Source organism: Myiozetetes cayanensis, unplaced genomic scaffold (genome assembly GCF_022539395.1).
Source record: "Myiozetetes cayanensis isolate MyiCay16 unplaced genomic scaffold, myiCay2020 scf1, whole genome shotgun sequence".
Classification (NCBI taxonomy): Eukaryota; Metazoa; Chordata; class Aves; order Passeriformes; family Tyrannidae; genus Myiozetetes; species Myiozetetes cayanensis.
Window position 1 is genome coordinate 133,264,119 of NW_026086604.1, and position 21,314 is coordinate 133,285,432.

Consider the following 21,314-nt stretch of genomic DNA (forward strand, 5'->3'; position numbering starts at 1 on the left):
GCTCCATTTACATCCTGATCATCAGCAATTCCTGTAGGCAGTGTGAAACTATTCTGATCTGTAGGAAGAAAGCATTATCAGCTTTGAGGAATTTCGTTAACCACAAACTTTTCACTGTGTTTCTACATTTAGACTACTAGACTCATGATTTTAACATATTTGAATGTTCCTTCTGCCTTTTTGTTTTGTTTGCTTTGAAGGCAGTTGTCTTGCTTCCAGTTGTCTCTCTCATACTACCCAGTTTTTTTCTGCTCTCTTATAATTCTGCTATATGGCACACACTGGCATTCTGCTCCACAATCGATCTCCATGGCACATCATCTCCTTCACTATGCTCTGGGTCACTTTGAAAGATTTAGTCTTAAGAGCTGTCTGGTTACTTCCTTTTTAAGCAGCTTTTTTTCCCCTCCTACTTTTATACCATCTTTTCAACAAGATACACTTTAAAACATGTATTTGATGACATAAAAAAAGACTAGAATGGCTTAAATCTTCCTTTAAAGAATGCAAAATAGTCTATTCTCACCTACCATTTCTTTGAGCCATGCTGTGTGGTGATAAGCATGTAGCTAGTCCACACCACAGTATGTGTAACACAAGGAGACACTTCCATTGACTCAAGTTAGGTTTCAATACCCTAAAAAAAAAAGAAAAGCAGGGGCAGGGAGGAGAACACAAAAAAATCCAAAGACATAAACATGGATTTGATAAAGTTATGGCTCTCCTAAATCTCTGCCAGATTATTTTTTCTTTTGTTTAAACTACATAAAGTGGTAGCTGAACTTTATTTGTTCCCCAACTCATTCTCTCATTGCACAATATCAGCACTGGAATAAATCCAGTTTCCACACAAGTAATTCATATATAACAATAACATTACATTCAAATTATAAAACAAAACTTGCGCTGCACAACAGTTTAAAGCTACAAGAACTACAAATTGTTCGTTTTCCCACCCACAGACTGCAGACTGTGCATCACTTCTTATACAAAAGAGACATGAATAGCTATAATTTACACCACAGTATTAAATTTGCATTAGTTATAGAATCAGTTTTCTCAGTTTCTAGAATAATGGTGCTTAGAATGAGGCTAATGCATTACAAAACAGGTGGCTTTGAAGTTCAAGAGTGTAAAGGCAGGACCGTTATCTACCCAGAAGACACAATGGAGGTTCAGAAATATTAAAAATAAATTATTTTTTATTTCTGTAGTCTTTCCCCAAAACCTCAGTGCTGAACATAAGATTTTAGTACTTGGCATATTTAACATCCAATTGACATTCATACGTCACTTCCAAATATTCAGTATTCCTTCAGAGTAGAAGTAGAACAGTGGCTTTAAAACACACTGAAACAGGTGTATCTAATGCTCACCACACCATAGTAACTAACAAGTCACTTAACTTTACCTTTTTCAGTGAAGGGCAGAACATAGCTCTCTAGTTTCACTTCCCCTAGATTTAGTCTTAGTCTCAAAATAATTTAATTTTTCTAGCTCCTCTGCACAATAACCATTCCCTTTTTTTTTTTAAGAGTCAAGGTACTGTTCTGCACACAAGAGCCTCTCCTCACTATAGAGTCTTCATTCATCTCTTCAGTCTTGCTTAAGGATACAATGCTGTAAATATTGCTGGAGTGTCATGAGAAACTCTGAGAAGTTTGGCAGGAACTTCAAAGACTTTCTACACAAACAAACCTGTGTCTGTTCATTTCCGACAGTTTGCAAGCTAACCAGTGCAAGAAACAGGAGACTGGAGAGAGAAATGCAGCAATGCTACAGATCTTTTTTTTTTTTTTTCAAAAATAAAAAAATAATTATTTAAAATTCATAGATTTCAATAACATATTGTATGTAATAGCAACCTACAACATTGCAAATATTGCAGAATTTAACAAAACTAAAGGTATAAAAAGGCAATTCAAAGACACAAACCTATCTATATGTGACCACGGCAGTTACATCACTGTATTGTAAAATTATACATTAATAAATGGGAACAAAACCTACCTAAACAAGAATCTAAAGAGTTTCTCAAATCGTTCAGATGGGTGACTTCTATTTTCTCTTACAGATACTGCTTCATTTTAAGGTTTCTCATCAGCAGTTCTTCAAAAGAAGTTTACTCAGGCATAGCTGTTCATTTTTATAGACACTTATGCAGTTATGTTCTTGCTTTAACAGCCTAAAATATTTTCCATGAAAAGTATTACCTCTCATTTTATTGCTGAATTCAATTAGATTGACTCCTTGACCTGACAAACTCACAATGAAAAAAAAAATCCTAACGTACTTCTGTGTAGAGAGCTGAAATAATCCAATATATAGCCACCTACTTTGTAGGATCCTACCAGCACTCACATAAATGCTACAGTAATCTACTTTCCCCTTCTCCCAAACTATTTCTGGTATCAATGTAAAAAGCATTTGCAACCTTTTAACAAGAGTGCTCTAACAGAACTAGACTCACCTTTGACACTAGCCTAACAATTCTTATATATTTATTCTTTGGGGTCTGAAGTTTAGGAAATTCTACATTTCTTCCAAATTAAATTAGAACAACCTCATCCTGCCACCCTGCTTTAATACGTTCCTCCCTTCACTGGTAAATGTGAAGTATAACGGATTGCCCTGTCATTCTACTTCTTCCCAACAATGTCAGCTGTAGTAAAAAGGCTGGGCAATCGATCCAGTGGGCTTGAATCCAAAGTACCAGCCTGAAGTCTTGTCAAGGGCCCCATCAACCACACCACAGTTCTGCTATACTAGATTTTACTTTTTGTGACCAGTTAATTATGTCAACAATAGAAGAGATTTCACATAACTAATGCAGCAGTGTTTCTTGGGAGGCTGCAAGGCTGCCAGCACAAATATTTCAAAGTTTTTACAACGGCTAGTTTTCATAGGAGAGCCCTAGAAAGTGTAATGCAGTGGGGACTGCTGGTGCTTCAATCTTTACTATGCTTTGCATACAGGACAGATCCACATCGTGAGGATACTGTAAAGCTGCCTTTGAGTACTAAAGCACATTTTTAAATTAAATATTGTTAGAAAAGCATACATTAACACATACAGAAACAAGCAGACCAAGACTCAGTGGTCACAGCTGAATTTAATCAGAATCCACACTCCATTAGCAGCTGGAAGAATTCCAAAAGCCGCCTGTGCCCTTGGCCATCTGCCAAGATCACTGATTGTGTTTTAAGTCCCCTGAAATTACAAGGATTTACTTGAATATGGTGTTCTCCACTCTTGGTACAGTACTTACAATTTTATTTTGTTGCACACATAGAAAGTAGCTGTCTACCTCTGCACCAATACACCTGCATATTACAGACATGCACAGTCAGATATACTTAATGCCACCTAAGTTGCAAATATGCTTGGTACTTTTTGCAAATGAGCTATAGGAAAGTCACTAGTGACACCTAATATGAACCAACTATAACTAGCACCTAAAATTTGCATTACATTTACTGAGACAGAAATGAAAGTTGTCAAGTGTGTACTGGCACTATTGACAAGTATGTTAGAGCCAAGCATCAAAATTATTGTCCAAAAGCTCCATTCAAGTCTACTGCTCATTAGAGTCATGGCATGCACTAATACATTGCTCTTATAATAACACTGGGCAGAAAACATTGAAAGGAGGAAGAATTAAAGCTAATCGCAATAACTAAAAGTCTTTATGATACAACATGAACATAGGATAAGTTAGTCTGGCCACAAACCAAGAAATGTGGTGAGTGTAATATCTCCCAAGAACATCTGCCGATGCATGCAGTCACAATCCTCTCTGGAGACCTTCATGTGATAGCATTTTATTTAAGGTATCAGAGAACATCCAGGTTATGAAAAGAAAGAAATAAAAACCAAGGTAGATAGTAATGACTAAAAACTCTTGAAGAAACAATGATAGAAAGGGAAGCAGAAAACACCCCACAAAGCACAAGACTGGTTTGGTAGCAGATCCAGAATACTCTGGAAGTATTTGATGATCATGTCCTATGTAGAGCCAACTCAGCTCTGACTTCCCCAAGCTCACACCAAGATCTGCCACCATTAAAGAAAAAGAAATAGCTGGAATATTTGCACAAAGTGAGCATATCACAACTCACACAGACTAGAAGCTTCCCTTGAAAGCACATCAGTACCTAACTACTGCCAGGTATCAGGTTTGATGCATGGAAGCCTAACACCCTAAGAAAGTGAAAATACTCATTGTCAGAATAGCTCCTTCAGCCTCGGGAGGCTGCTGTTCAATACAGTGCAGCATTGCAGCATTAACTTTGCTCACCGCCTTCTCTGACTGCAGCTCCGTGGCAGAGTGAGCCAGCCTGTCAGCCAGATCCAGCCTCTGACCCCTCTGGCATTCAACATGCCTTTTGTTGAGCTCAGCTGGTGACCTACTCAGCCAGTAGCCAGCAGCAAGACCAGCTCAGGCCAGCCACCTTTTGCTTCCCAGCCGAGGTGAATTACACGACTTGCCACCTGGCAAGTGGGAATAGTCTTTCTCCCCTTTCTACCAACCCCTTCGATCATAAAGTGAGTCGATTCCGACTATGAACGCAGCAAAAATGAGAACAAAACAAAAGCCCAAAACACACACTTTTTGCCAGATTAGTCTCTGGTCTTTTAGCAAACTGAATTGATTTACTGGATGATCAGACAAATACTAGAGCCAGCATAAACTAAGCAGTAGGAACTCGGCCTCCTTTTATTAAAGCCACAGACACAGCTGAGAAGGGCTTGATCAGAGTTATTTATCCCTGTATCTTAAGCCACAGGTAGCACTGCTGATCTGCTGCAATTCATACTGATGGGACACAGTCTAATAGAAAGACTGTGAAAGAAAACACAAACAGGTCACTCAGGAGAGAAACCACTTGAATTTGAAGCATGTTTCTTATTGATGTGGCAGAGAGAAGAGACATCAGTCTCTGAACAAAGACAAATTAAAACAGTGTGTTGGACCAGCAGTAGATGCTGAAGGTCTTTTTTAGGAAGTCAGTTAACTACCAGATGTACCATACAAAATACACTGCAGTGCTCCATGGCTACACAAATGTATGTAATTTGAAATAGAGTTTTTGTACTTTTTTGCCCATGTAAATATTATACCTGCTTGCTCAAGACAGCTATAGAGTAGCACCGTTGTGAGAGTGAGCAGTGGACTCAATATGAATGAAGTGCATGAGACTGAAGAGATGCAAGCCTGATGCTGAAGCCAACAGCTTGCTCTCATCACAAAGGGACAGACTCATTGACCAGCTACCCCTGCACCCTGCCAGGCAGCTCTGCCTGTCCCTTTTGCACTGGCTCAGGTACTTGTCAGATCCCACCAGAAACTAAGCACCTAATTTCCTAAAAATATCTCTTCCTCCCTAGGAAGATACTTTTCCTGCTAAATTGGGAAGTTAAACAGCTTGGCTAAAGGTACAATACTGAGAAGAGTGGAAAACAAACAAAACAAACCCAAAAACTAAACAAACAAAAACCAAACAAATAAAAAAGAAAAGAACAAGACCAAGACCAAAAACATCTGCTGCTGAAAGTGAAGTAACATCTAAAAATGAACCACAAGTTATCCCTTCCAAGACTCCTCCTAGGAGCATATAGTCAGATTCCCTAAAGACATGTAGATGCAAGCAAGCTAATGTAGCATTACCTATCCAGCAAATTGTTATTCAGAGTAAGCATAAATTGTCCCTCAGGGGAAAGATTTACTAAGACACAGCTCTAGACTGGAAAGGGACACAGCCACAGAGATGTGATACACATTCAAAAATAGAAGTGAAGAGACTCTAGGCATGGAAAAAAGGATATAATTTCTTTTCTGTAAAGAAGACTTTCCATAGTCTCACATAATGCCAGGAAGGAGCCTCATCACAGGACTAATTGAAAGAAGTAAAATAATTTTCTCATTTCTTGACAAAGACACAGGGGAATAGTTTGCTCAGATTTCCTTATCACTTACGGCAAAACCCACAACATTAAAGACAGAATACTAAGATGGATTAAGTCCAACACATTCATTTTTAGGTTCAGCAACAGACTAAAATTGGTGCCAGTATCTCCCATTGGGACAAACAATAACATTTTCAAGATCCCCAGAAGTCACCATGGATATGGACTACCTGTATTCCACAGTGATTTTTACAAAATCCCACGGAGACCACACCTTCATCTCCTTTACATTTTAGTTCCCTAGAATTTGCTGCAAATACATCTAAAAACATTTCCCCTAAGAGCCTGCTATTTAAACAGGCAATATCAGTCATCAGATTTTACTGATTCTTTTCATGACATAGAAAGTATAATATTGATTAAGTGTTAAGAGACTTGGTGTCTGTTCCTAGAGGACAAGCTCAAGAATAAAGTGGCTTATTAGGATAAGGCTGTTGGTAAAACCTATAGGAGCAGAAACTCAAAGCAGCAGCCGATGAAGAAATTTCAGTTTTTCTTCTACTGCTCCTCCCCTCAAGGATGACCATTAATACTTTCCAAGTTTCAAAATCACTACCCTCCATGCAGGGCAACCAACACAGTCCAGAAAAGGATCTGGCTCACAGCTGGCACAGACCAAGACAGCCTTACCTCTGCAGCACAGCATCACACAGCCCAACTACCAGTGTGCTCTCTTGCCCACCGTTCCCAGCAGTGCTCAAAAAGGTCACAAAAAGTCATTTTGATCATTATTTTAAAGAGCAACTCGCATCCCACTACTGTCCTTTCTGCCCCTCCCTGCCTGCCTGCTTCTAGACAGAGTTAGTTTTCGGCAGGATGAGCAGCTGACCTGGCTGACCAGATATACACACACACACTGCTGGCAGCCAGGCTCAGCCACAGGAAGGACAGGTTTTAGGCAGGCCCACACTCATGATGAAGCCAAGCTTTTATTTAACAACAACTTGGTCAGAAATCAGAGAAATATAAGTGTTTAAAAATACGTAAACCCCCAAACAAAATTCCCCTCTGTCCTGTGAGAAATGCTCTTCCCCTTCCAGATGGAGAGACGAAGGTGCAATGCCAGCTTTACATCTCTGGAAATCTTAAGGAGTGAAGCTCTTACGCTGCAGCATTACTGGTATTGGAGTAGTTATTTCATGCTTCCTGACCTTAAGTACACCTTGGAAGTGTGTGGGGGGGGGGAGAAGAGCTAATAAATAATTTAAATAGTTCATTAGTAAATCACTACAGAAAAATTAAGAGGATTAAATGTCCTAGGTTTCATACTGTTGGAGCTAAGTGACAAGGAAGGTGTCACTTGTGTAAAAGGTATGTATATTCACACAGGAAATATTTTATATTTCCAATAGGCATGCAATAATTTTGCCATCACGGTCCGGATAGTTGAAGATGATTAACAATGTTGTGGAGTTTTCCATTGGTGGTTAGCTTACCTCTGCTTTGAAATAATCTTGCATTATTTTTTGTTTCATTCAAATTTTTGGTGGCAATTATCTTTCCAAAACTTCAGACATCCACAGCATAAGCATCTCTCTGATCAGTCACCTTGTATGCTTTTAAGAGAGGATTTCAGTGTCCTGTGCCAGCAGGACTAGCCTTGGAGCAGAGCTGCAGGCTGGATTTGTTTGACTGGGCTTCGATCACTGTTCCATTTAACGTGCCCCTCCAAGGTAGCTGCAAAGCTGTCTGCTCACTGGGGGAGCTGTGAAACAGGTTCCTAGTGCAACAGTGCACCAGAAGCCCCAGTCACATTCTCCAGAGCACTTTCCTTTGTGCATTACTTATGCAAATATATGTAAATGCACAGGATCTCAAAGCTTTAGGAAACACTTCAAAAAGTAATAGGTTAATTAGACAGGAAATCAGCTGTTCTGTCCTGAAATATACAGTAAAATTCAACAATACCAATCTTCTGAGTAGTTCATTCTACAAAAAAAAATAAACTGCAAGCTCCCCTCAGTTATGCAGTGGAAGTGCTGTGACTCACTGCACACTGTTTATTTTATGTTCAAGCAGTCTAAAAGCTGAGCATTTTCACTCCTGGTTTGTCTGGCCCCTTTTGTGCACCCTACCCGAAGTTCTAAGACATTAGACATATCTGAAAACTTAAATAAAACTAACTGCAGTTAGTTTAGTCAGACACGGGCATGTTTTTCAAAGAGTGGTTAAGAAGTCTAGCACAAATTGTAGAGAGATTGCTGTACGGCATATCTACATCAACAACTATGCTGTAACAAGGTTTAGCATTCCTGGACTAAATAAATTTCAACACCCAAGAGATCACTTCCATAAACTAAGCACCCTATATGGCTACAGCCTGCAGAATTATACTTCAAGTATTTGACATATCAAGCACATGAGGAAAGGGAAAAATGTGACCACCCAGACAACTACTATTAGCCCATATTGCAGTCTGATATGGAAAAGCAGGGTGCATGAGAAGCATGGAGCAAAGCTTCAGATATACTGCACAGTACCCAGAAAGCTGAGTGTCTGCATCCCTCAGCAAAGCTGCCGGCCAGGGGAGGCTGCACAGAAACTTCTGGCAAAAACTTACAGGATTCAATTCTTTAATCCATTAAAAAAGGGGGAAATGGCACAAAACATAGCTAGTACGAACCTGACAAACCAATTCTGAGCTCTAACTTGTCAACTAGGGGAGCAATGGTAAGTAGTAGAAAAAATGCAGCTCAAGGATCATGCTTTACTATCTCAGTTCTGTTGCTTCTTCCACCTACTTGAAGCCATAGTATTAAATTTCATCATCCAAATGATCCATGACAACTTGCACCGTTATTTGAGTCCATTTTCAATAGCAGGTGAAGAAAACTGCAGAAGCCTTTGCAGCAAAAATACTTGTCTTTATGAGCAGCTACACAAGGTCATCTTGAGAACTCCACGCAACCAAATTTATGATCTTCCTTTAATTCATGGCCTAGGATTTTAATTTTTTTAAAAAATACAATGCTTCCCATCTCAGAAATGAGTGTGTCCCAAGTTAACACTTTTCAAAGCCTTTGACCAGTACGTCCAATGTTCACAGAGCATTTTAAACTCCCCCACTTTTTTTTTTTTTGAGGAACAGGCTATATGTATTTCAAGAGTCTATCAGAAGTCACAGATTAGCCAGGTTCCTTTCACTTTTGCTTATCAAAAGGCCACTATTGGTCAGAATCCAAGTGTGACTGAAGAACAAGAAATCCTGAAATCTGTTATGTATTTATATGTGACACAGATCTCCTGGATGTCTTCAGTTCAAAAGGGGCCCCATGGCACCACAAATAAAAGCCAGTAGGTTAATTCAAGTGTTACTTTCCATCACCTGAGTACAAGGATGTCTATACTCTTGTGTAGGGGTTTCAGCTGACACCTCGGCCAACTCAACTACACAAAGTAACACACGTTAAAATGTGATGGTTTAAATCAATTTCACCTTGTCAATAAAGAAACGAAGGATCTCTTAAGATGTGAATGCAGTTTTGAAGTGAATTTCAGCCTTGCTATTGAGATAATCACATGCACAGAGCAACAGCTACTTCAATGACTGAATTACAGTCTGCCAGCTAGACACATTTCTATATCCCTCATCTCTCTGTTTTTAATTTCTGAACTTTTCAGCATTGTGCTACCAGAAGAATAGTATGTATCTTGTGACAAAGTCAAACAAGAGGAATATTTTCGTGACCCTAATAACAATTGAGACACATGGACAAACAAGCATTTTTACATGCCAAATAACACAAGGATAGCTTAGCAACTTCAGCAATACTAAGACACCCTCTAAACTACCCATCATTACATACATATTACTGTAAAACAGTTAGAAACAGGGCTTTTCAAGAGTCTCTACGTTTTAAAGGGCATTTATAATGTCATGAACAAGACCTCAGATTAGTTAGCAAGAACAAGCCCATTGTAAGAGTCATCACCCTTTACACTCCAATGAATCCTCACCTTTCAGGTGACCGATACATCATGCAGGAAGAACCATTTTCAGGCTCTCCCAGAAACTTCTTAGGTACTCAGCCTTTAATTGTGAAGCAAGTCATGTTCAGCCAGGAACCTTAGGAAGTCATTCACAGGAAAATGAAAAACTTGACTTAAATATGAAAGTCTAGGAGATTTCCTTAACAAGACAGGAATATTAAAAATACCCTATCAAATAACACCTTCCAAGGAGAAACTTGCAATATACCTTCTCTGAAAGATTCAGCCAGTACAAAAACATCTGAGGAGTGATTAGCTTGAAAGGTGAACTAAAAACACCAATACCAACCACAGATAATTACTGTACAACAGCAAAAAAACCCAACAACACAAGAGGTGAAAGATGATGTAGAGAAGGAAAAGAAATCCATCCCGCTCCCACCAAGAAAAAGGCATAGTGCACTACCAAGATTCAAGATGCTCAGTATTTCAATACTGTTTTGCTTTGATGTATTGCAACAGACCAAGTGGAGGAGGGACAAGGAGTGCAGGATTTTGTGAGCCCAGAGACATCTGAACCCTATTAACATCCCTGAGCCAACATAGCCCAAAGGACATTGCTCACTCAAATGAAATAACCAGCCACAACTGCCTGCAGCTGTAGGTAGGAAAGAGAAAGCAGCATTGTTGAATCAGCTGAAGCCCAAAATAACAGCTAGAGAAACTGCTATATCAGGAACAGAATGGGCAAGAGGTTCCAAAAATCAGCAGTTGCAGTGCTTTTTGCCTGCAAGCAGGTACATGGATTTGTTGTCAAGCACTAAGGTTTTTTTTTCTCTAAATTACTTTTACCACTTGTCTTCTGTGAGTCTAGGGAATATCCAGAAAGCTTTTTTTGTTTGGTCCTGTCCACTGTGTAAGCACAGGAGAAGGCTGGTTAACATATCACAGGCCGCAAAGTGAATCATGAGTCAGACTGGAAACTCACTAATCTGAAAATTCTGCTTAAGACCTAAAAGAATAATTACCAGAAAAATTTCTTTTCAGTTCTCCTCTGCTAACAGAGGGGGGAAAACACTGAGGGCAGCAGGGAGACTCCTAGTTTGCATCAACCTCAAGCTGCTGCACAGGAGGGTGGTGCTGGGCTGCAGCACCTCACTGAGCATCTGACACTGCATTTCAGTTCGAGTGAATCATTTCCGAGTCCTCTAACTGCAAGTTTGCAGTGACTGAGGAGGAGGTTGGGTATGGGCTTTCCAGTGAAGTCAGCTCATCTGAGACTGCTATCTTTCCCAGAGAGACAACCAGCCCTTTTGAATAGCCAGCTGAAACAGCATGTGTTGATAAGCCCTTCCTCTTCCAGAAGTAAAAATAGATATACCATTCCTCAACTCAACTGCTTTCTCAATTTTTGGTATTTTGCAATTTGGTCTCCTAAAACTAGCTCTAGTTTCAGCTCAAAATACAACAAGTCAGAAAGACAGAAGTGGGAAGCCCAGAGATTAGCAACCTTGCTTTTGTTCTGTCAATCTTCTGACTTCTCCTCAGCTCTAGGAAATCATAATGCATGAGATTTGCACGCTGTAAGGGGCCAAACAATCACATACTCAAAAGAGTATTTCTCTCTGAGCTCCTCTGTAGAGTTTTGCTATAATCAACCAGAGCCCAACCCACGATGAAGGTCACACCACACCATAACACCAATAAACACTGACTACAGACATGGCTAAGAGAGAAAACAAGTACACTGAAAAAATAAAAAACACAGCCAGCAACAGTGTAACATCAGAACCTGTTGTACCAAAAAAGCTTGATCTTAACAAAGGCTGACAAAACATAGGCAATGTGATCAATGCATAACTAAACTCAGCAAACCAGCCTTAAGTATACTTTGCAACAGGGTATGTCACAGATGAAGGGCATTATAACAGATCTGGTAGCTTAATAACAGAACTATTGAGGGTTGGCACAACAAGCTAATCAGATATCGCTCAATTTCAAATCAATATAGTAAAATTATTAATAAGCTGCTTTCTTTAACTGGTCTTAGGCTAACCAAGTTTGCTGGTTTCCTCTCTTCCTCCAGCAAAAAACCAAAATTCAGTAACTGCTACAGCCACATGCTAGACAGCCTGCAAGAGAATATTTAAGAGTTGTTATTTTTCAGAAAGTCTTCCAAATGTTAGTATTTACCTCTAAAAGCAACCTCCAAAACTTCAGCCCCTAAGAAGCCATTACAACTTTTTTCAAGACATTGACTCTCTGGATATGCAAATTATGAAGTTAGATGGTTCAGCATGTTCCAAAAACCAAGACTGAAGAGATGACCAGAAACCAAGGGGTACAAAATAGACAGTTCTGTCTCTTTCAAAATACACAACAAATTCAAGAGGTTAAAATAGTTGAGAAAGGCCTCCCTGTTGGAATTGCAGAATCCACAGTGAGAGCTCTCTACTCAAGTGGGCTTTTTTACTATGGACAACAGCTTAACTCAAGGGTACCACATATGAAACTGAGCTGTAGATAGGAGATCACTGGCCAGTCAGACAGTAGACACTAGAGCTATGTGTGTCCCTCCAACTGTCCTACACTACTATAAAAACTCACCTTAAAATACACATACATCCAACTCTTCCCACCACACTCCCTGCAGTGTTTGCAGCTCCTCTTAAACTAGACCTGTGAATATGGCCTTTTGTAGTATAAAACCCCTACTCTATTCGCTTTTCTGCATTATTTTTCCTTTAGTATATCTCCCCAAACGAACTTGCCACAGGATCACATCAATACCAGAAAGAATAGAAAGAAGTCCAGCAGTTCTAGCTTCAGCAGGCCTCAGTACTACAGTGGTTTGTCTAACCTTATGTTAGCTTAAACTGGCATTTCCATACAAAGAAGTTATTTCCTCCATCTCTTCTGTTTTTACATCAACTCTACACTCCTTCTACTGGCCCAGCTGCTTGCATAGCTGGACCATGAACTTCACTGAATTATGGCCCATCTAAAAAACTCCTCAAAATGTATTATTTTTGCTGGATTACTACTGTAGAGCTGGGTAATTACTGATAAGAAAAACACACATGGCTGAACTTGTTAACCAGGAAGACTTGAATGGCAGAGAGTTGATTGATAAAATGCAAACACAGGTATAGCAGAGTTGTGAGACAGCATATGACTAAGACATCAGGAGAGAGATGAGGAAAAGTGAAAGACTAAACCAGTTAACTCAAACAGCTGCCATGTGGTTCTGTAAGTCTCAGCCTCACCAAGGAGCTCCACAGGCTAATAATGGCACATAAGGAATGTGATTTTTTTCAGTTTTGTCTTACAGTCTAGAAGAATCATGCATATACTGTGTTAAGAATATTAACGGTTGCCTTGGGAACTTACAATGCACACAGAAGAGCTGGATTACACTAATTACCTTGTCTCAGTACACAAGGTAGCTGTTCACCAAGCCTGATGAAAAATAAGTACTCTAAAAGGTGTATGACTATTAAGTATTTCTACTGCAAACTATTCAACTCCACTCTCTGAAGATAAAGCTAATGTCTTCTTTTCAGTTTGAGATCCATCACTACAGCATTCAGCTACTTAAAACAATTTGCACAACATCCTTGTTAAGCAATCTCTCAACACAAAACTAATTAACTTATTATAGAACAGCCCAGGCTCTACAGGAAGATCATAAGACAGATGATCACATAGCAAACCACATGCAAGAAGTCACCATCTCAACAATTAAAAGCTAACTCGTTTCACCATGTACCAGGATGCAGACCATGAAAACTAACAAGGTTTGTCATTTCCATCCCATAGCCGAGGCAGCAACTACTTACACTGCTTCAGCTGTTTTGCTCAATGCAAACACATGCTCTACCAACAGTGAAAATGACGAAGAGAAATCAGAACTTTGCGTTAGACATTTATATAGTAAGGATCACATATAAGAAGTGGAAGAACATGCAAATATGCCTTGGAAGCAAACATAAAATAGTGAATTCATACTGGAGTAAGGAGATAAATGCATTCTTCTTTCAAGCCTCTAAAACGTCAGAGTTAACAGCCAAGATGACTAAGCTCTTAACAAGTCATTATATTCATAAGCCAACAGCACTACAACTCTGAGTGCTTAGCTCTAGCAAGATTACACTGAAGAACTGTAAATAATGGGTGGTTTCACCTTACTCTAAAGTTGTCACGAGGTCACCCAACATACAGCTAGCCTACCAATCCCTACAACACAAGGTGTTTTCAAGGAAGAACAGGACTGTACAGCAGGAACTACATAACAGGGTGAGTCAATTATATTAAACAAAGTTTGCCACCCTGAAACTGAAGGAGGAAAACAAATATCTACCAGGCTCTGGCCAATAGGCATAATGCAAGTGTCTGCTTTAATGAGCAAAGAATTCAAAAATAATTCCCTAGAGACTCCTTCTTAAGGCATCTGGTGCAGGATACTCAAATAAGACAACTAAGCTGAGTCAGCAAAACAAATTTGTTGCGCTTATTTGCTACACGGAACATTGTGCAGTCCTCCCTGCTGTGGTTAATGAAATTCAGTTTCAAAAACCTGTAGGCAAAAAGCCCCCTAGCCTTTGCAGTACCTTGTAGAGTGGAAGAAACTATAGAAAGCAGTTTTGAAACTGCTGTAAAAGCTCTTTCATAGCTCTTCCCCTTTCATACCTAACAGAACCTATTGTATGTGTCCCTTTCAATAGTTCAGAAAAACACATGAAATATCACTTCCATTTGTATTTCGTGCAGGCATGTTTACTAGCCATAGCCTAACCATAATAAATATTTACGATTTGTATTTTTACTAGTCCATCCATGCAGTTGCAAAAGCAGTATCAAATTAATTTCTGCAGTAGACAGCAGCTGACACCCAAAAAAGAACCAACTTTTCAATAAATAGCTCTTCCTGTTCTACTTCCTTCTATATACAAACATCTGGGCTCAGTGCCCAGATGACTTTATTTTAAAATAGTTTTAATTGCTTTATTATCTGCTCTGATGTAATCAATGCTTAATACATTTTCTTCCTGCTTCTTAGAAAGAGCCTTCTCCCATGTTGTCTTAACATCACCTCCATTAAACAATTCATAATTTTTCTCCAAGCTCACAGTTTAAAATCTTGAGTAAACTCTAAGATCAGTAACTTCAGTTTTACTTTGCCGCAGTTTTGAAAAGCCACTTAGAGCACAGTTGAAGCAGTGATGTTCTACATTAAATACAAATAGTAGCTGACAACACAAGTGATGACTAGCTCTCCCCATCTCAAGACAATTTCCAATCAACCAGATGTGCTGACAGTCAGTGCCACAAGTCAACATTATGGTTGACACCTCTGGGTGTCACCTGTCTCATCATCACTAGAAAGTATTAAAAATACAGACCCAGAAGTTATCAACTCCTGAAACTTATGATGACATACTGCTGACAGTAAGCGCTGTGCATTTGTTTTTGTCAATTGACCCAGCCCCTTCTTTCAAGGAAACCAATCAAACATGGAGTTTTTATTCCAGAGAGTACAACAGAGTTTTTAATTATTTAGGCCGCATCTTCCTAAGGAACCAGTCAATAACCTCTTCACAGTGTCATTTTCCTACACATACCGTGTTTCAGGACAGGAAGTTCTTATGAGAGAGGCTGGGTAAGTCAGGACTAAGAAAATGTGATTTATGCTGCAACCAAGAGGTTCCATAAAATGTAAGGACAGGAATGAATAAGTGAACTATTTGTGTATTTCACAGAATATTATTCTGAGTTGGGAGGGACCCACAAGGATCATCAAGTCCAACTCTCAAGTGAATGGCCTAGCCTGTACAGGGATCAAACCCACAAACTTGGTGTTTAGCACCAGGCTCTAATCAACTGAGGTAACCTCATTTGTCTGGATAAAGTTTGTAACAGGTAAGACAAAGATGCTAGCTAAGAACATACCCTAACTAAAAACTGACTATAACACAAACATTTTACAGCTTTTTGTGGAGGTACAGAAGCTTTCTTAATCAAACATCCTAGTGCAGGAGGGGGAAAGATGCATTTACTTGTCACGCCTTTTTGTTACCCCCTCCCAACTTCTGACTCTAAAGTTGAAGGAATCCAGGAGGTACACCTGTAGATAGGAGCCCCGCAGCTCTCCTTTTATTACTCTGTCACAACGTTGTTCCATTTTTGTAAAAAAAGATCAAGCGAGATTACAACCGAGAGTGCAACAGTAGCATCAGGCTGACAGTGAGCAGTTGAAGAAGGTCATGGAGTTTATTATGTGTTGAATTCTTCACCCACCAAAACCACACTCTGATGTACTCTACAGAATGTCGGAGGTGGGGATTTATCCATGTATTCTTGTTCCACTTGTTTATTAGGCAGCCAGTGCCATTGAGAAGTCAGGCACTGTCAAATTTTTAGATCAGCTTGTAATCATCCAAGAAACAGATGGCGATTACAGATTTCAGGGGCTGGGGGGGGGGAGCTGTTTGTTTTTGGTTGTGGGTTTTTCTTAACTTGTACAGTATGCTCAATAACTTCATTAGGCATTCATTCTCTTCTCCTAAATATGTTTAATTTAATGGTTGACACAGTAGGCAAGGTCTCCAGCAGTCTATTCTTTGCACTGAAATTAGATATGCAAAAAAAAAAAATCCACTTGTATTAGTTTTCTTCCATCTTTGAGGGTGACATGAAGGACCTAATCCTACAAATTCCCAGCTTTCCTAACAAGCTCCTAACAGAAGCAGGCAACCAACTCCAGCAAGAGCAGGTTCACCATCATTGTGGCTGGGATGATCACCGCAGGATGCAGAAAACACAGAATCTGTGGGTTTCATTTTTTGGTACACAAAGCAAAGATGGAAGAATTACTTTCAAAAGCACTAGGCAGCAAGTTACATGTTATCTACCTTCCCTCTCCTCCTTCTCACAATTACTAGAAATCTGGCAACAGTGACAATATAGAAGTAAAAATAAAGACATCAGTTGAAATGAAATATTACAATTATGTTAACTAGTTAAAAACATAGCTTTAAGTCACACTAACCACAGTTTAAGTAAGTATTTATTTCAGTAATACAACCAGATTATCTTTGACACAGGGTAAAAGACCAAGATAAAATCAACCGTTAATGATGCAGATGCCTGCAAGATCCAAGCACTGGCAATTAGTCTTTGCTGTTACAAGTCATCAGTATTATAATCAGATCTACAAAATGGGACACAGTTGCTTTCCCTTTCACTTAGCAGCAAGTTTCATTCCACAGCATATGTCAGAATACCGAGAAATGAATTTACAGCTCTGAATGTGAACACATTTTTTCTTACTTCATAAGACATTTGGGTAATGTTAACATGTTTTCCCCTCACATGCCTTTCAAAGTTATTACTGAAGTTTACTGCATTACCAAGCAGGATTTTATATTAGGTTTCTCTCTACTCCTATGTAAACAACAACTGATATCACCAAAGCAAGTTGCTTACAGTTTCTTGAATGAAGGGGTAATTTATAAGAAGCCTGCATAACAGACACCCCTCTGCAGATTTTTTTCCTCATTAAGAATTCACACCTCTTCTGTAAGCCCTCAGCTTTGTGACACCAACGCTCAACTTTTCCCTTCAGAGAGTCATATTTCCTCCTAGGACAGGAGTTAAGAGTACAGTTTTTATAACTTCTTCTTTAGCTTCCTCACACATTCAATTACAAACTCTGAAAATACTCCAAAACTCAACTATCAAGTACAGTCCTAAGATTAAAAAGTCAATAAACCTACAGAAAAATCTGCTTTTTCCTTTTTATATTTTTGAAGTGCTGTCTTCCAATATACACAGCAACATCAGAAACATGGGAACTTAATCTCAGCTTCACCATTTCAATATATACTTATTCCCAAAGACAGTAAGACTCAGAGGCTTCTACTGTCTCATTAATTGATATGCACTGCAAGCAGTCTTAAATATAATTTTTCACATGATTACTTTGTTCTGAGTTTAATTATGATCACCATGAACTATGATCTGTGCTCAGCTACTAGTCTAGCCTTTGCTTACAGATTTCTGTTTATTCTGCTAAGAAACCTAAGTACCCTTAATTCCTGTTCTTAATTAATTCACACATGTAGTTTATCCCTCAAGAAATTCTGTGTGATAAAAAGAGTTCAACCATGCTGCACACATATTTTCATTTGCTGGACAGTGCCACATCAAGTATTATGAAATGACAGAAAAAGCATCTAACAGAGGAGCCTACAACACTTTAATGCTGCACTCTTGGCCAAGAAGAGATATTTAAATTTGGATGCATCAAATTAACTTGTTTTTTCCCCCATGCTCTCTCATTCAGAGGGATTTTGCTTCTGCAGGGCCCCCAAGCATTATTCATGCCTATACCTTGCAGCAGGGTAAAGAAATGAAATACTATCTGCAGAATTAGTCTTTGCTGTTACAAGTCATCACAACAGAGATTCACACCTAAAACCATCACCTTCATGTGAACACGAAGCTGCATTTCTCTGAGCCTGCTCTGTTGCTGAAGCTGCTCTTTGGGCCCTCCAAGGAAAGGATTTTTTGTCTGCAATTTTGAATTTCACGTGCATAAATCAATACACTTTATTACATTTTCTACTGGAACAGCTATGTACGCCACAGCACATTGATCACAGGACGGTGATTATCACTATGGTATTGTGTTTGTTACTGTTTACTTTGTTATTATTCATGCTGAAGAGGTCTTTCCTCTAAAAGTAGTGGTATTTCCAGTATGAACATACATAGCAATGAGCTGTTGCAACAGGAAGGTCTCAGTCTTCGTCAGCAATCTTCTCCCTCTCTCCTCAGGGAGAGACAGCCGACAGCCAGCACACGCTGCCATTCAGTACAAGTCTCTCACCCTGTAATTATCAGGTTGCTTTCTTTCATTAGAGGCCTCCTTGAGAATTTTTCTACGAATAATGCTAGCCACTAAAGAAGGAGCAAAAGAAACTTGTGTATTCAAGCCCAATTCTGGTAAATACTGTATCATGCACAATTAGAGATACTTCTGCTTTGTAGACAGATAACTACTTTCTTATCTGTCCACGACATAGGATGTCACCGCTTACAACTGACCTACAGAACACTTGAAACCCTTTGTCACCATTTCCTACCGACTCCCAGGGCTACCTTAACCAGGCTACTGAACCTCACTAGAGCCTCTCCTCTGTCTGATACACAGAGCCAAAGCATTTGCCCTAGATCATCACTTTCAGGCACTGGGATGTTTAAACGCAGCTCTAACAGTGCTCAGTCTTGATGCAGAGACTTCAGGTTTTGGGCAGAAACTACTGAAATGTACATAAAGTATAAAAACTTAGTGGGATACGGATGTGTAGGAAACAAAAGGAATAGCGAGTTAATACTACAGGCTGCTCTGGCGGTTTCATGTGGCTGTTACAAAATTTGTAGTCTAATCTCAAATTGCACATGGACATTCTTACAGGCTCGTTACACAGTAGCACCAGTAACCCACGCAAACCCGACACTGGGGCGCACGGGCTTCGCTCCGCCAAGAGAGCTCCGCTTCACTTTTGGCTCAACTGCCCTGACATCCGATTTTTGGCGATCTTTGGGCTCTACACTTTCAACCTGCCACTGTGGCTATTTAAAGATGCAAAGCTGCGACTTGAGCCTCATAATGCCCAAACCATGTGACATCTTTACCAGGGCTCCTAATTTTAACGCAGACCAGCGCCCGGCCGGGGGCTCTCCCGGAGCCCGGGCCGCCCGTCCCCGCAGGGTGATGGAGCACTTCGCGAGTGGTGCAGTTCTGCCGCCTTACCACACCAAACCCTCCTTCCTCCCCTCCCCCGCGCACACCGGCAGCGGACGCCCGCCGAGGCGAACTGCACGAACACGGGACGAACTCGGCCAGTTCCCGCTGATAACCGGGATTTTTCCCGACCGCAGCACATCCATGCGACGCCCGCACGCGGTCGGCGCCAGGAGCGGGGCGGCGCGGGCTCCGCTGGCAGCCCCGTCCCCTCCCGGGCACCTCCCGTCCGCCGCCCCCGAGCGGTCCCGCGGGTCGATGGGGCGCACCCCGCGTACCGCGGGTACCGGGCACGGCCCCGCGCCCCCGGGCAGCCGGGAGCGCATCACCCCGCCCGGGCAGGGCAGGGCATCGCAGCCGCTGCCAGTAGTGCGGTCCTGGCCCCGCCGGGGCGGGAGCCGGCAGCGGCGGGCGGGGGGCTCCCGGCGGCACGAACCTCCGCCGGCGCCGCCCGAGCCCCGCAGCCCGCGGGGGGCGATGCCCCGGCGGGGCGGGCGGGCGGCGCGGGTCGAGCCGCGGGCGCTTACCGAGTGGTTGACCCCCCACATGAGGACGCTGAGCAGCGGGTCGCTAGCCCGGAACAACTTCACTTTTTGCGCCACGAAGTGTTTTTTCTTGGTCTTGGTTTTACTCGCCATGACGGGCACGATGCTGCTGGGGGCCGCCATGGCGCTGCCGGCGGCAGAGGCGGAGGGCGGCGGGGGCAGAGCGGCGGGCGGGAGCGGGAGGCAGGGGCGGTCAGCGCCGCAGCCCCGCGGGCGGTGGGGCGGCGGGCGGGCAGGCGCGGCACGCCGAGCGCATCCCGGCCCGGGCGGCTGAAATGTCCCCGCTCGGCGCGGCCGCCCTGCTCCGCCCCCGCCGAGCGGCCCCGCCCGCCCGCCACGCACCGCGCGCGCCCCGCCCCGCCCCGCCGCGCGGAGCCGCCGAGCGCCGGCCCCGCCGCGCCACTGCGCATGTCCGCGCGGGCCGCGCTGCGTCTGCGCGCGGGGGCGGCGGAGGGGCAGAGGGTCGGGCGGAGGTTCCCCTGTGCGGCGGCTGTGGGTGATCTGTGCGGTCCCACACTCAGCTCCAGCCCTCGGGAAAGCAGAGCCTGCCAGCGCCCTGGTCTGTACCCAGCTACCCGCGCACAACCGTGACTTTGTGCAGTTTGTGTCATGGTTACTCCGGTTCCCAGTTGCCCCCGCCGTGAAGGGATCTGTGGGAGCGAGGGCGATCTCTGCGGCAGGGCTTTGCCAGCTGCCCCAGCTCCGCGCCCCGGGCACGGCGGTTCCCCCAGCCGCTGAGCAGCACGTACGGAGAGCTGGCTGTGCTGCGCTGGCATTGCACCCCCGTTGGCCTCGCTGCACTGTTGTACCCCCAGCAGAGTATGTTTGTTGACTGCCTCGAGAGGATGTGGTCAGTGACATCCTGCAGAGGCAATTCTGCCCAGCTGAGAAACATCGAACACAACGTACTCTTTCTCCAGTGTATAATGAGGAACCTCCATGACATCTGCCCTGACTGCTCGGGGTCAGTACAAACAGGGGACACAGAGCACACACCCCCTGTGCATTCACAGCAAGTCAGCCATCAGCTCCTGAATTATACAACCTGACCTGCCTGCTGAACA

The 21,314-nt window shown here is 42.1% G+C and overlaps 1 protein-coding gene across 3 annotated transcripts in view; it reads right to left on the minus strand.

Annotated features, from left to right (window-relative positions):
• PIP4K2A (phosphatidylinositol-5-phosphate 4-kinase type 2 alpha) overlaps positions 1 to 20,566 on the minus strand; it is a 105,227-nt gene extending 84,661 nt beyond the window's left edge. The window contains exon 1 of one of the 3 annotated variants that reach the window (XM_050325737.1): positions 20,233 to 20,566. In XM_050325737.1, the coding sequence (XP_050181694.1) occupies positions 20,233 to 20,373 (141 nt within the window). In that variant the 5' untranslated portion in view covers positions 20,374 to 20,566. Of the gene's footprint in view, positions 1 to 530; positions 664 to 20,232 lie in introns of those variants that run through there. The other 2 variants (XM_050325745.1, XM_050325754.1) reach the window with 2 other exon arrangements.
• Between the last annotated feature and the right edge of the window lie 748 nt (positions 20,567 to 21,314).